Here is a 12,892-nt window from a genome sequence, read left to right on the forward strand (position 1 = left end):
TAGGATTCCATATACTCTGCATAGCCAAGCTAAAAAATGTGACAGACTGATACAGCTCTAAGAAGTAAGGGACATTTTAATGGAAATCTTGCAGTATACTTCAACAATTGTAATAACGGACACTGATATTTTTCCTGGACAACATTTTGGATCCAGACAGGTTTTTGGACTTATGCACATGCTGTTATTTATGCTTAATTAGAAACTGCCTATAACTTTGCCTCTGATACAGCACAAATAAATCATATACATTATTTTATACGATAGTAAAGTCAAGACTAGGTAATTTGTTTCAAGTGTATTTTATACAGATACTGTACATCAACTAGCATTCAATTAGCAATTGAGCAAAATAATAAAACAAAATGATTTTTTATAATATGTAATGTTTATTTTTTTTACATTATTTGCAAGTGACCATCAGCACTCCCGACGTTATGTGATTTCTTGACAAAAATACAAAACTTTACAAACAAGCAAAACCCTATATGGGTCCTTTGGTTTAGGGTCAACAGGGTTTTTTTTTCCAAATCCTGGTTCCTTTACTTCTAGCAGTAAAAATGTTGGAAATATAAATAATTTAGAAATAAAGGAACCAGTCTTTTTTTTTGCTTTACATATTATGACAGGACACAACAGGCTTAGCTGAAGTTACAGTGAACAAAAAATAATAAAATCACAGCTTGACAGTTTGCAAGAACCAAGATCAACTTGGGAAATCCAAGAACAAAGAATTTTCTACTCAAAAAAAGCTGCAACAAGTTAATCTTCTACCAATATTGCACCATTTCATGTTGTTTTTTTTCTGTTTGTTTCTTTTTTAAAGAAAGGGTGTTCTTATAGGGGCAAACCTCCAGATAAACATCAAAGAAAGATTTCTTTAAAAAAAACCCAACTTATATTGAACATATACAAATCAAAATTCATTTTAAATGATTTGGAGTATGGTATTTCATACCTCTATTTTCCTTTTCTTTTCAGACAATTTTCAATCAATCACAATGCCTATTAAAGAACCCTTCCGCAATTTTACAAACTGATTTCGTCAGTAAAATACAGCATAAAACATACAAAAATCATGTTGTTTTCACTTTTTATAACAATTATTAACTAATCAAAGCACTTTCTATATTTAAAAACAATTTCACATAAATCTGGACGACGGCCCCTTTAAGATGGGTGTGGTTGTATCAGACCCTGCCGAGCCTGTCTATATGCACTGTTATACCGACAATGTTATACACAGGTCATGGAATTTATACTTCTTACAGTAATAATTTCAGTCACTCTAGCTTTCATCATTATGCATGGAAAACATTTTCATCTATAAATATGACCAAAAAATCATCACAGATTCTGCCTGATAAAAACACCTTCGGAAATATTTTATCAAATGATGTTGTCTAACACCTTTACAAAAATATGACAAAAAAAAGTTACCAGTCATCATAAACGAAAATACAACTTGGAAAATTTCTACAATTCAGGTTTAAAACTTGTACAAGCCATGTCATTCTGACTTTTTGCTTTCGTCTGAGCATGTATATATAACCTTATTAAACCTAGTCAGATCAATAAAAGGAAAAACATTACAGAATAACCCAAGTACACAGACAGAAATGCGTGAAAATAAGAAATGCATATGTTTAAGTTTGTATGTTAACCCAATTATGTATACAATACATACACAGACCCCTTTTCGAACAAAATAGTAAAAAAAACTGTAAAAAGACAGGAAGTTTTAACATTTGAAAAGCATGGACGCCCGAAATTCAGTAAAACACCATCTTGTTTCATCACCTAATTACTAAAAAAGCATCAAACGCTTGATAAACCATACAAAAAACAAAACTACACTGATCTATCTACACAGTAATGAGCATGTGAAAATAGATTAAACGACAGTCGGGGAGAAAACATCTGACGGCTTGCAATGATCGATGCTGGAAATGGTTGACTTGTGAATGTACGAATATATCAATAATAATCATACTTAAATGACATGAATATTTATAAAATGGACTTTTCTTGAAATGAAATTTCTGTACACTTCAGTAACTAAAAATAGAATCTTCTTTTATACATTTTCTCACAGACTTTTGTAATTAACCTATACATACATACAAGCTCTTTTAAAGACATATACACTTTTTTGTTCAAGTCTGGGAACATAAAATGAAAAACTGAAAATTAATGGAAACAATCTCTATATATCTTATTTTTTTTACATTACACAAACAAGAAATATCTATCAGCCTTAAATTATTCCACAAAACACACACATTTTCAACGACTTTTTGTCCGTAAATCCTTGAACAACTGATTAAGTTAACACAGTCACATACAGAATTAATTACATAAGCTCTAGTATCACTCCTGCTACAACGTCTCCACAAACCGTGATAATTGGTCTTGTGGCGCCAACTGATTCACTTCAGTGTCCTGCGGTAAACTATGACCTATATCAAGTCCCGTGTTCTGCACTTGAGGCACACTATTGTGAGATTGTAACTGGGGTAACATCACCTGATCCGAGTTCATTTGATTATAGTCTGTGGGTGCACCCGCACCCTGCATATTAGGGTGTGGTGACTGATTCGGAGGTATGTGATGGGGTGACATTTGGGGTTGACGTGGCGACGGATTGAGCTGCTGGCGCGGTGATGGGGTGGGTTGTGGCGAGCGAACAGTCTGATGTAACGTAGATGATGGGGGTGATCGAACCTGTTGCATTATATTCGAGTTGACATTTTGCTGTGATAGCATCTGTTGCGGATTGACAGGCTGACCCCCTGCCACACCCACCATTTGTTGTTTTAATTGTGCCTGTTGTTGTTGAACCTGTTGCATCATTTGGTGGTTCGGGTTCTGATACTGCTGCATGTTGTCATTCTGGAATCTCTGCTGCCCATATGGCTGCATCTGACTTCGTTGTTGTACTTGGTTAAATGTACCAGGAAAATGACTGCCCATCTGCTGCTGCTGACCCATCTGTTGTTGTTGCTGTTGTTGTTGTTGCTGAGCTTGTTGCTGATGGGCCTGCAGTCGCATACGTTGCTGCCACAGCATCTCCTGCTGCTGCTGTGGCGTTAATGTCTGGTTCTGCGGCTGCATGTTGGGCATACCTATTTGTTGATTAGGTGGGCGGGGCGGCATCTGACCAGGCTGTGGATTCCTCTGTTTGATAAAAGCTGCCATCAGTTGGGGATAAGCCTTGAGAATGGAAATCACCTGCTGTTGTTGTTGAGGTGATGTTGGAGATTTCAATGTACGTAGAAGTTGCTCTAGGGCCTCGTTTGGTGCCCCCTGACCCTGCGGCCTCTGTAACATTTGTCTATTGACTGTCATACCAGAGTTCATATCTACACCAGGGTTCATGTTCACCATACCTGGGTTCTGCCCAGGCATGCGCTGCTGTATCGGTTGCATGGGCCTCATTTGGGCCATTCCTGGTTGATTCTGCTGGAAGTTCTGCGGTATTGTAGACTGTGCCATGGTCTGAGGTTGAGGGGGTGGCTGCTGTTGTGGCTGTGCCATCTGCTGAGTTGGCTGAGACCACTGCTGAGTCATGCTGGCTTGTGGCATCACCCCTACAGTCGTAACCTGTGGTTTGGCTTTAGGTGGAGGCATGGCTCCTATTCCAGGTTTACCCATGCTTCCTGCTTGCCTCTGAGCCGCTTCCTGGGCTTCGAGAGCCGCCTGCATGGCTGCTGGTGGAGGACCGCCTGCTGATTTACCTCCACCGGCATTACCAGCCATTGGAGGTGTTGGCGCAGCACTAGCCTGAGATATGGCAGGTGCGGGATTCTGGCTTCTCTGCATCGTCGCCATACGTCGTCGCATCAATTGGGCCTGTTGTAACCTATGTTGAAGCTGCTGCTGTCGCAACTTGTGCTTAATTTGAAGACAAAATGGCACTTGACACTTTTGTTCATTACAATGTTTCGCATGATAACAGCACAGTGCAATAAGTTGTTTACAAATTGGACAACCCGAGTTTGTCTTTTTGCGACATACTTTTGTATGCGCCACAACACGTTTCATCTTATGACAACTAGGCAGGCGGCAATTAGCGTCTCTACACCCACATGCATGAACCAATGATTGAATACACCGCTGAATAGATTGGCGGCGATTTTCCTGAGGATCTTGTTTATCTCCAGATGATGACCCATCATCGAGATCAAAACCAAGACGGTCCATTTTGTGATGATGGCCATCTCGCTGATGGCCATCTCGTTGGTAACAGGTGTTGCACAAGTCAAAGTCCTGCAATACGAAAAAAACTGAATGTAAGCATTTCATTTCAGCATTCTGATAATAATGAACAATACAAAGTCTCATAACATTGGTGTAGCACTTTAACTCTTATCATACAGACTACTACTGAAATCATAAATATTTGTGGATAGAGAAATTTTTTTATAGATATTATGGTTGCATCAATCTATATAATTCATTCAAAAGGCACTCAAATATTTGATTCCAGTTCATTTTATCTTTTAAAGTTGAAACTGAATTATTTTACAGTATTTCTATAATCTTATAATCTGAATTGTCTCAAAAATGAAAACAATAAAAAGACACACATTCAATTCAATGTGATTAAGTACTATTTTATAGTCAGATTCCAACAATGCATTAAAAGCGAGCAACTGAACATTTCCACACCTGACAAGAGATGGGCAGGATAAATGGCCTGGTAATTACAGGATATTTTTTATCACTTGCACACCACAATCAGTGAATTCTTTTTGTTCGATGCCAATTTTGTATGTGACTGCTGTCATTTAAACTAGAAAGACACTGAGCAACTTGGACTGAAATCATCATATAAATGCCCAACAACAGTCCCACAATAAGTGCCTATACTGTAGTATAGGATTTTCTCAAAACAAAGATTTCTCGCAAGAGGCGGAAGACAAGAACACAACTCAGTACATAACAAGAGTGCCAGAATGTCACAATATACGCCCGTCACAGCAAATTTCTTTACTCTAGCACCTGTATTTGCAAATGGAATTTTAATTTTGTGGTTGTTTAGTAATTACTGTAATTCTTTTGTTTTTCTAAATCCACACAAAAACTCCTTACCAGGTATAGATACCTTAAAATACACCTAAAATTTGAAAGTAACATCTATGTTGTACCATAGAAAGGTGGTCTTGGGTTTTCCCTACGGTCAATTATAACAAGAGATCACAGAGTGATCTTGGCGCCCACCACTGAGCCATTTTTGAATGTTCCAAATTTCAAGACTATAGATCAAGGTCAAAATCAAGGTGAAAATTCATTTTGGTACACAAAACTGTGCATGTGGTCCAAATTTGAAGCTGTAGCTAAAGAAATGTGAAAGTAGGATCAATTTCAAGGTCAAAGTTAATTTCTGTACACAAAACTATGCATGTGCTTCAAATATAAAGGCTGTAGCTTGAGAAAGTTGATAATAGATAAAAATCAAGGTCAAATTTCAATTCAGAACACAAAACTATGCAAGTGGTCCAAATCTGAAGCCTGTAGCTTGAAAAATGTGAAAGTAGGTCACTAGGTCAATCTAAAGGTCAAAGTTCATTTCGGTACACAAAACTATGTATGTGTTCCAAATCTGACGGCTGTAGCTTAAGAATTGTGAAAGTAGGTCACTAGGTCAAAATCAAAGTCAAATTTCAGTTCGGAACACAGAACTATACATGTGGTCCAAATCTGAAGCCTGTACCTTCAAAAATGTGAAAGTAGGTCACTAGGTCAACGTCAAGGTCAAAGTTTATTTCTGTACACAAGCCTATGCATGTGGTCCAAACTTGAAGGCTGTAGCTACAGAAATGTAAAAGTAGGTCACTAGGTCAATCATTAGGTCAAAGTTCATTTCAGTACACGAAACTATGCACATGGTCTAAATTTGAAGGCTGTAGCTTGAGAAATATGAAAGTAGGTCACTAGGTCAAAATCAAGGTCAACTCATGTCAAGGTTCATCTAGCCAATCAAAACTATACATAAGGTCCAAATTTGAATGTTGTAGGTTATGACAAGAAGATTTTTAAAATTTTTCCCTATATAAGTCTATATAATTAAACCATGTGACCCACAAGGCGGGGCCATATTTGACCCTAGGGAAATAATTTGGACAATCTTGGTAGATGACCGCTAGATGATGCTACATACCAAATATCAAAGTCCTAGGCCCTGTGGTTTTGTATAAGAAGATTTTCAAGAATTTTCCCTATATAAATCTATGTAAGTTATGAAAATAAACAAAAGGCCTTAACTCATTCAAAAATTGTTGTACCAGTCTGATTTTCAGGGGGACACAACTAGGGTACCAATACATCATTCTGACAAAGTTTGGTCAAAATGCCCCCAGTAGTTTCTGAGGAGATGCGGTAACGAGAAATTGTTAACGGACGGAAGGACGACGGACCACGGACGCAGAGTGATTTGAATAGCCCACCATCATCAGATGAAAAAATAAAAAATTTACAATATAAGTTATTTATAGTAACAACTAAGGGAAGTTAATCTTGATAAAAAAAAAAAAAATCCAAAAAAAATTTGTAAGTCCACACAAAAATCCTTATCAGGTAGAGATTGGTCAAAATACACCTCAAAATTGGATGTAACATGCATGTTGTACTACAGAAAGGTGGTCTCGATTTTTCTCTACCACTAGTAATGAAAAGTACTTTGTTTACACACCTGGCAAACTGTACAGTGCCACCTAGTCTCAACCTGGGCCTCGCATGTGTTGCACGTGTATACAAAACTCTCTTTTCCCTGATTATGCAGTTCATACAGCAGAGCAATAGAGGAATATTTGGCTCGCCGTAACGATGAGAATTCATAATGTTTATCTCTAGCAAGTGTAAGTAGTGCGTCTCGACCATCCATTAATTCACAGCTCATGTGAGGGTCTGGGTCAAGAATTGGGGGTAGATTGGCAGCGGCTTGTTGAGTGTGAAGTCGGATTACGAAGAAAACCTGAAACAAGAAATACAAAGTCAGTACTCGATATTTATAAATAGTATTCAATGAAATTCAGAGAAATAGTAACTGTGTGCATAAATGTGTATTTCTTGGTCCTGATTCTTCGAAAAAAAGAAAAGCACTTAAGCTATCTGGCCTTTTCATTCTGCTAACCTCAGTTAATTTCAAATGTTCTCATTTTAACAGTGGATATACCGACCAACATGGGGGGTAAATACAGTATTCAACTTTGAGGCTCTGCACGACAGTTTTTTACTTGGAAAGTATTTTTGTCATACTTTCATGTTTCTGCATAACTTTGCAGCAAACAGAAGCTGTCATTGCAATGGATATTATATTTGTTCTTAAAACAGTATATACTTATCACTTATATTTTATATTTCTATTACAATTATAGTGAAACAAGTTCTTTTAGCTTGCAACTGTTTATGGCAACTAACATAAATTTATCTCTATGTGGGTCTCAATTTTCCCCCCACTTTTCACCAGTGTCATTTACAGCTCAAGGAAGTACCTGCTTCCACAAACACAGGTGCGTTTACTGTGAATTTCTACCATATATATATACCATTTTACAGGATTATCAAAAATACAAAGCTGGCAAGGTCTCAACAGCGACATATCAAATGATGTAACTATAAAAGAAGATGAGCAGACTATAAATTTATGCATCTTACCATTTCCGCTTGTAAAAGAAACCCTTACTTTTCTTCATTTCTGTTCGTAGCAACTTTATAACTTTCAATAGATTCTTCAATACCTTCTTTATACAAGAAATAAAATGAAATTTTTGCTCATACCTCTTTATGTTTCTCCATGGTAGAGTATAATTTAGTAGTGAGATCATTGCCACCATGAGGGAGATTGAGCTTCTTACAGTTTGCCTTTCGGTTATTGTTCTTATTTTTGTTATTTTTCTTCTTCTGACTCTTGCCTTTCTTCTTCCCTTGTGCATCCTGAATTGATTAAACACGTCAAGCATTTATACATGTATAAACACAAATCCAGCAGAATGTTTTTGCTGAGTTTGATGTCAAACTGACACAATTATAGACCATATGGCTACTTTCCAGTTTTTGATGAAGAAGGAAGACCCCCTGGTGCCCCTTCAGGCATTATTTCATAAATGGAGGCACAGGTTACCCATTCTGTAAGCCAGTGGTTGCTCCCTCACATGAAACAACTCTATGCCTATGCAGTTAACCACTTGGTCTGGCAGTGATTGAAGACCCCACCTTAAACACAGCACGTAAGCATCCAGCGAATTAGCATCTTGCATGTATGGAATAGCGAAACATTGTTTTTTACACAAGTGCCTGTTTCTGTACAGTATACTTCTCTCACAATTTACTTACTACTTCCCACATTAATCATATGAAGAGAAGCATGACTTCAGAAAATATTCTAGTGTAAAACTTCATGACAAATATATGCCTGGCATGAAACAAACTCTCCACTGTGTTACTGTTACTGTGAAACATATTGTGCATGAATTTCGGTTAGTCAAAAAGCATTCGTGGATATAATTCGTGCATTCAACTTGAACATAACATTAACTTTTACATAATGATGGATTACTTGTCGTGATAATGTGGATGACTAACATGAATTGTCCCACGAAAATTAAGATCCATATGATGTTACATACCATAAATATAAACCTTCAAGTACTTCTTACTTAAAACCATTCAAAAGCCTCAGCATAAAATCAAGTGTTTTCATTCTGACAAATTCTCTTTGTAGATTTAACAATTTCAGCACTAAAATTCAGTAGTAATTTTATCAGAACTTAAGCCAAAAATGCTAGATTATCAACTTTAATACTCAGGTTTTCATGTAAAGATAGCTATTATAACTGTGAAATCATACTATTTCAAAGAAATAAAGTTTCGTGGTTATAGGTCAGAAGGGCTACTTTGGTTTGGGCTATTTCATTCCAAAATGAATTCATGGATTTCAGGTTATAAAGATAAATTAAATTGGAAATTTATCTATTCCTTGACATTTTTTCAGTTAAACTAACAAGATTAGAAGCGAAATTTATCCCCCATCAAAATATGAATGATTTCACAGTTATTTAATGAACCATGTGTCGAACAAATTGTAACAAACAAGAGCTGTCACTAATGGTGACAAATGCCCCCAGGGTGGTGTACTCAATAAGTACTATCAGCACGTACAGTTTGAAGGTCCTGGGTGCAGTGGTTTGCGAGTAGTGCCTTCATGCAAAAAGTTAACATTGGCCACTGTGACCTTGACCTTTGTACAATAAGTACTATCAGCATGTGAAGTTTGAAGGTCCTGGGTGCAGTGGTTCGCGAGTAAAGTGCCTTCATGCAAGAAGTTAACATTGGCCCCTGTGACCTTGACCTCGTGACCCCAAAGTCAGTAGGGGTGGTGTACTCAATAAGTAATACCAGCATGTGAAGTTTGAAGGTCCTGGGTGCAGTGGTTCGCGAGTAAAGTGCCTTCATGCAAAAGTTAACGTTGGCCCCTGTGACCTTGACCTTTGACCTGGTGACCCCAAAGCCAGTAGGGGTGGTGTACTCAATAAGTACTATCAGCATGTGAAGTTTGAAGGTCCTGGGTGCAGTGGTTCGCGAGTAAAGTGCCTTCATGCTAAAAGTTGACCCCTGTGACCTTGACCTTTGATCCCAAAGTCAGTAGGGGTGGTGTGCTCAATTAGTAGTATCAGCATGTGAAGTTTGAAGGGCCTGGGTGCAGTGGTTCGCGAGTAAAGTGCCTTCATGCAAAAAGTTAACGTTGTGACTAACTAACGAACGAACGAACGGACGGACAGATGAAAACTAATATGCCTCCCTTCGGGGGCATAAAAACATAACATAGGGAAAACCCAGAGAAGTTTTATCAGAGAAAACACTGTTTAAACTGTTTCTTTAGTTCAGATATATAAGCACTTACTTTAAAAGCAGAAATTTTCGCGAGGGTTTTAATTTCGCTATATTCGCGAGGCCCTAGATATCGCAAAAATTAATCTTCGCGTATATAGCCACCATTAGTTTAATTTGAATTCAAGTAGGATATTATTTTTACAATTTCCCGAGTTTCAAACCTCACGAATATCCTGAAATTTGCTAAAAAATATGTGAAAATATGTGCTTTTACAGTATAGTCTAACAAATTATCAGAAAATAAAGGATAGCTAGTAAAAAGGTTATTACCACTGCAGTAGTTTCTTCAGCTTCATCGGCACCAGCCGAGCCTTCAGCTTCAGCAGCAGCGGCTTCTTCCTCTTCTCGTTTCTTCTTCTCTTCCTCCTCTTGTTCCTTTATAATGTCTTCAAGAACGTTTGGCCAGAAATCACCCTCGAAGTATGGCAGGTCAGACACTTTCAGTACATTATTTTCTATGGAATCTTTATAAATATCCTGAAGATATAAAACAGTTCAATTCATCATCTACAGGAAAATATTGGGAGATATATAAAAGTATGATTTATCAACTACATGCCAATAATACATCGGGACAACTTTATTAATAAATCCTATTTTTCATAATGACCTTTCAACTGTATATATATATATATTTTTTTTCATGAAACGAGTGTTCGTTATTCTACCTTGTAGTCCACATACATTACAAACAATTACATTTTCTGGACTGCTGAAATATTTTCATCATCAGTACCAACTAAACGTTCGTAATTGTTTTTTTTTTTTTTTTGCTGGTGCATTAATTTCACTTCCAGCAAAACCTTTCTCAGGTATTTTGCTGTTCATTTCACCAACTGCAGTCTGGGAGAAAATAGTTTTACTGTCGATTCAACAAGAACGATGTCAGATCCTTACTGTAAATATATCAATTATATACAAACTAAAGATACTAAGATACACAACTTACCTTATAATCTATAACAATTCTTTCAATAAGTGCTTTATCTAACATTTTCTTGTACCACTCCTGTAGACGTTTCGGTTTCGGAATTTTCATTTCAGGAGGATGACAATGAAATATATAATCGTCTCCTTCACTTGGCGGACATGCCCAAATATGGGCCCACACATATCCGAGGGACTTGACATATTCTAAGTAGCCTATGAGAATCTCATGATATACTGCTGTTCTAAGCTGCCGGGGTTGAAAGAAATGGACACTGTCTAAGTAAGAGATGTACACTCGTCTGAAAAAATAAGAGCACAACATATCCATAAATATTTGGCATAAATTAATCAAATTAAACAATCAATACGGCTGAAAATAAACATTTCCTGGTTTAAGGTATACATATACATGTTCAAAGATAGTGAAGACCTGGTGAGTAAAACCACTAAAAAAGATTTTTCTTAGTCAGTAACAAACCTACTTTCATTATAAACATCTTTTATTAAATTTAAGTATCTCATAGAGATACCCGAATGTGGTAAGATGAGCTTACCTGGTATTTGGAAACTGACACTCTGAGCCGTACTCCTGGACATGCATACCAAAGAAACATACATCAGTTCCATCAATTTCTTCAAATACAAACATTGACTTAGCTTTGTACTGAAACTGTTCTGGAAACTCACCAGTATCGACAAATCTGAAATTAAAAGAAATATCCACATCTGATGATTTGTGTCAAAAACATGCAAAGTTTTAGAAATTAATATATCCTACTTAACCCTTACCCTGCTAAATTTCTATAATGAACTTGTCCATCTTCCAATCTGGACAGTACCATTACCTGTTAAAAGGGGTGCTTCCCAAAAATATACTGGCTGAATAGCGAACAGTGCAGATCATTTTCAGACTGCACGGATGTGCAGGCTAATCATGATCTACACTGGTCGCAAAGGCACAATCATTCATGTCCAGCATGGTAAGAGTTAAGTTATTAGAAACTGTATCTCAAAATTTGGGCAGATATCACTTCTGGATATTCAGCTGCAATACCATTTTGTTAAATGGAAGTTAAGTTAGAACATAAGGCAAAAGGGTGTAGTCAATGTAACTATCAGGTTGTTTTTTTTCCTCATTTTTATTGTCAGATGAAACTAAGAAATATTATTTCTCAATCAAGAAATTCTTCCTCTATTGCTGCATCACAATTTGTGTTAGCACAGTCATACTTCCCCAGTTATGGCTTTACAGGTACTTAAGACATTAGAAAACAAGGGTTAAACAGACAAAAGTATCATTTTGGATATGACAAATGACTACAAATCATTTTCAATACAAACTTTGGTGGCTCTAACCCAAAAACTGAAAATGCCAAAATAAATTCAATTCTCCCTCTTCTACTATAAACCTCATGGAAATGGAGTACACATTATTTCTATAAAAGTATTGAAAATTTTCTTTTCATTACTTACTTTGTTTTCATGAGAGGTCTGACCTCAACAAGTTTGTCTGAACTAGATAGCACTTTTATAGACACTTCACCAGCACCGGCATCTTTCTTCTTTAAGAATGTATTGATGCGATTCTCTAAATAGTTACCTAACTTTGAACCAGGTAATCCTGAAATAGCAACGTCACACAATAAAATCTACACTTACGGCGTAAAAACTCACTCCTCATAAAACTTTGGGAATGATTCAAATCAACACAGGTTTTTTCTTTAACCCTTAGCCTGCTAAATTTTCTAAAAATGGACTGGACCATCATTCAATTTGGGCAGTACCATTTATTATTAGAAAGGGTGCTCACTGAAAATGTACTGACTGAATAGCAAACAGTGCAGACCATGATCAACCTGCACAGAGGTGCAGGCTGATCTTGGTCTGCACTGGTCGTAAAGGCAGAATCACTTGCCGCCAGCAGGCTAAAGGGTAAAACAGTATTTCAGAAATACAACAGCATCCAGCTAATCTATCCAATGGTCTGCATTCTGACTTGTTACTTCAAATAATTAATATTAGTTGTTACTTCTTTTTTTTTTTTTGAAATGTCAGATATTCATTTCAT

At 36.8% G+C, this 12,892-nt stretch overlaps 1 protein-coding gene across 5 annotated transcripts in view; it reads right to left on the minus strand.

Annotated features, from left to right (window-relative positions):
* Positions 1 to 283: 283 nt before the first annotated feature.
* LOC123558380 (CREB-binding protein-like) overlaps positions 284 to 12,892 on the minus strand; it is a 45,479-nt gene continuing 32,870 nt past the window's right edge. For all 5 annotated transcript variants that reach the window (XM_053543432.1, XM_053543431.1, XM_053543430.1 and 2 more), the window contains 7 exons: positions 12,298 to 12,445; positions 11,379 to 11,525; positions 10,844 to 11,123; positions 10,165 to 10,371; positions 7,783 to 7,938; positions 6,695 to 6,976; positions 284 to 4,269 (listed from right to left, as the gene is read on the minus strand). In XM_053543432.1, coding sequence (XP_053399407.1) covers positions 2,380 to 4,269; positions 6,695 to 6,976; positions 7,783 to 7,938; positions 10,165 to 10,371; positions 10,844 to 11,123; positions 11,379 to 11,525; positions 12,298 to 12,445 — 3,110 coding nt within the window. In that variant the 3' untranslated portion in view covers positions 284 to 2,379. The remainder of the gene's footprint in view (positions 4,270 to 6,694; positions 6,977 to 7,782; positions 7,939 to 10,164; positions 10,372 to 10,843; positions 11,124 to 11,378; positions 11,526 to 12,297; positions 12,446 to 12,892) is intronic.

Source organism: Mercenaria mercenaria, chromosome 5 (genome assembly GCF_021730395.1).
Source record: "Mercenaria mercenaria strain notata chromosome 5, MADL_Memer_1, whole genome shotgun sequence".
Taxonomy (NCBI): Eukaryota; Metazoa; Mollusca; class Bivalvia; order Venerida; family Veneridae; genus Mercenaria; species Mercenaria mercenaria.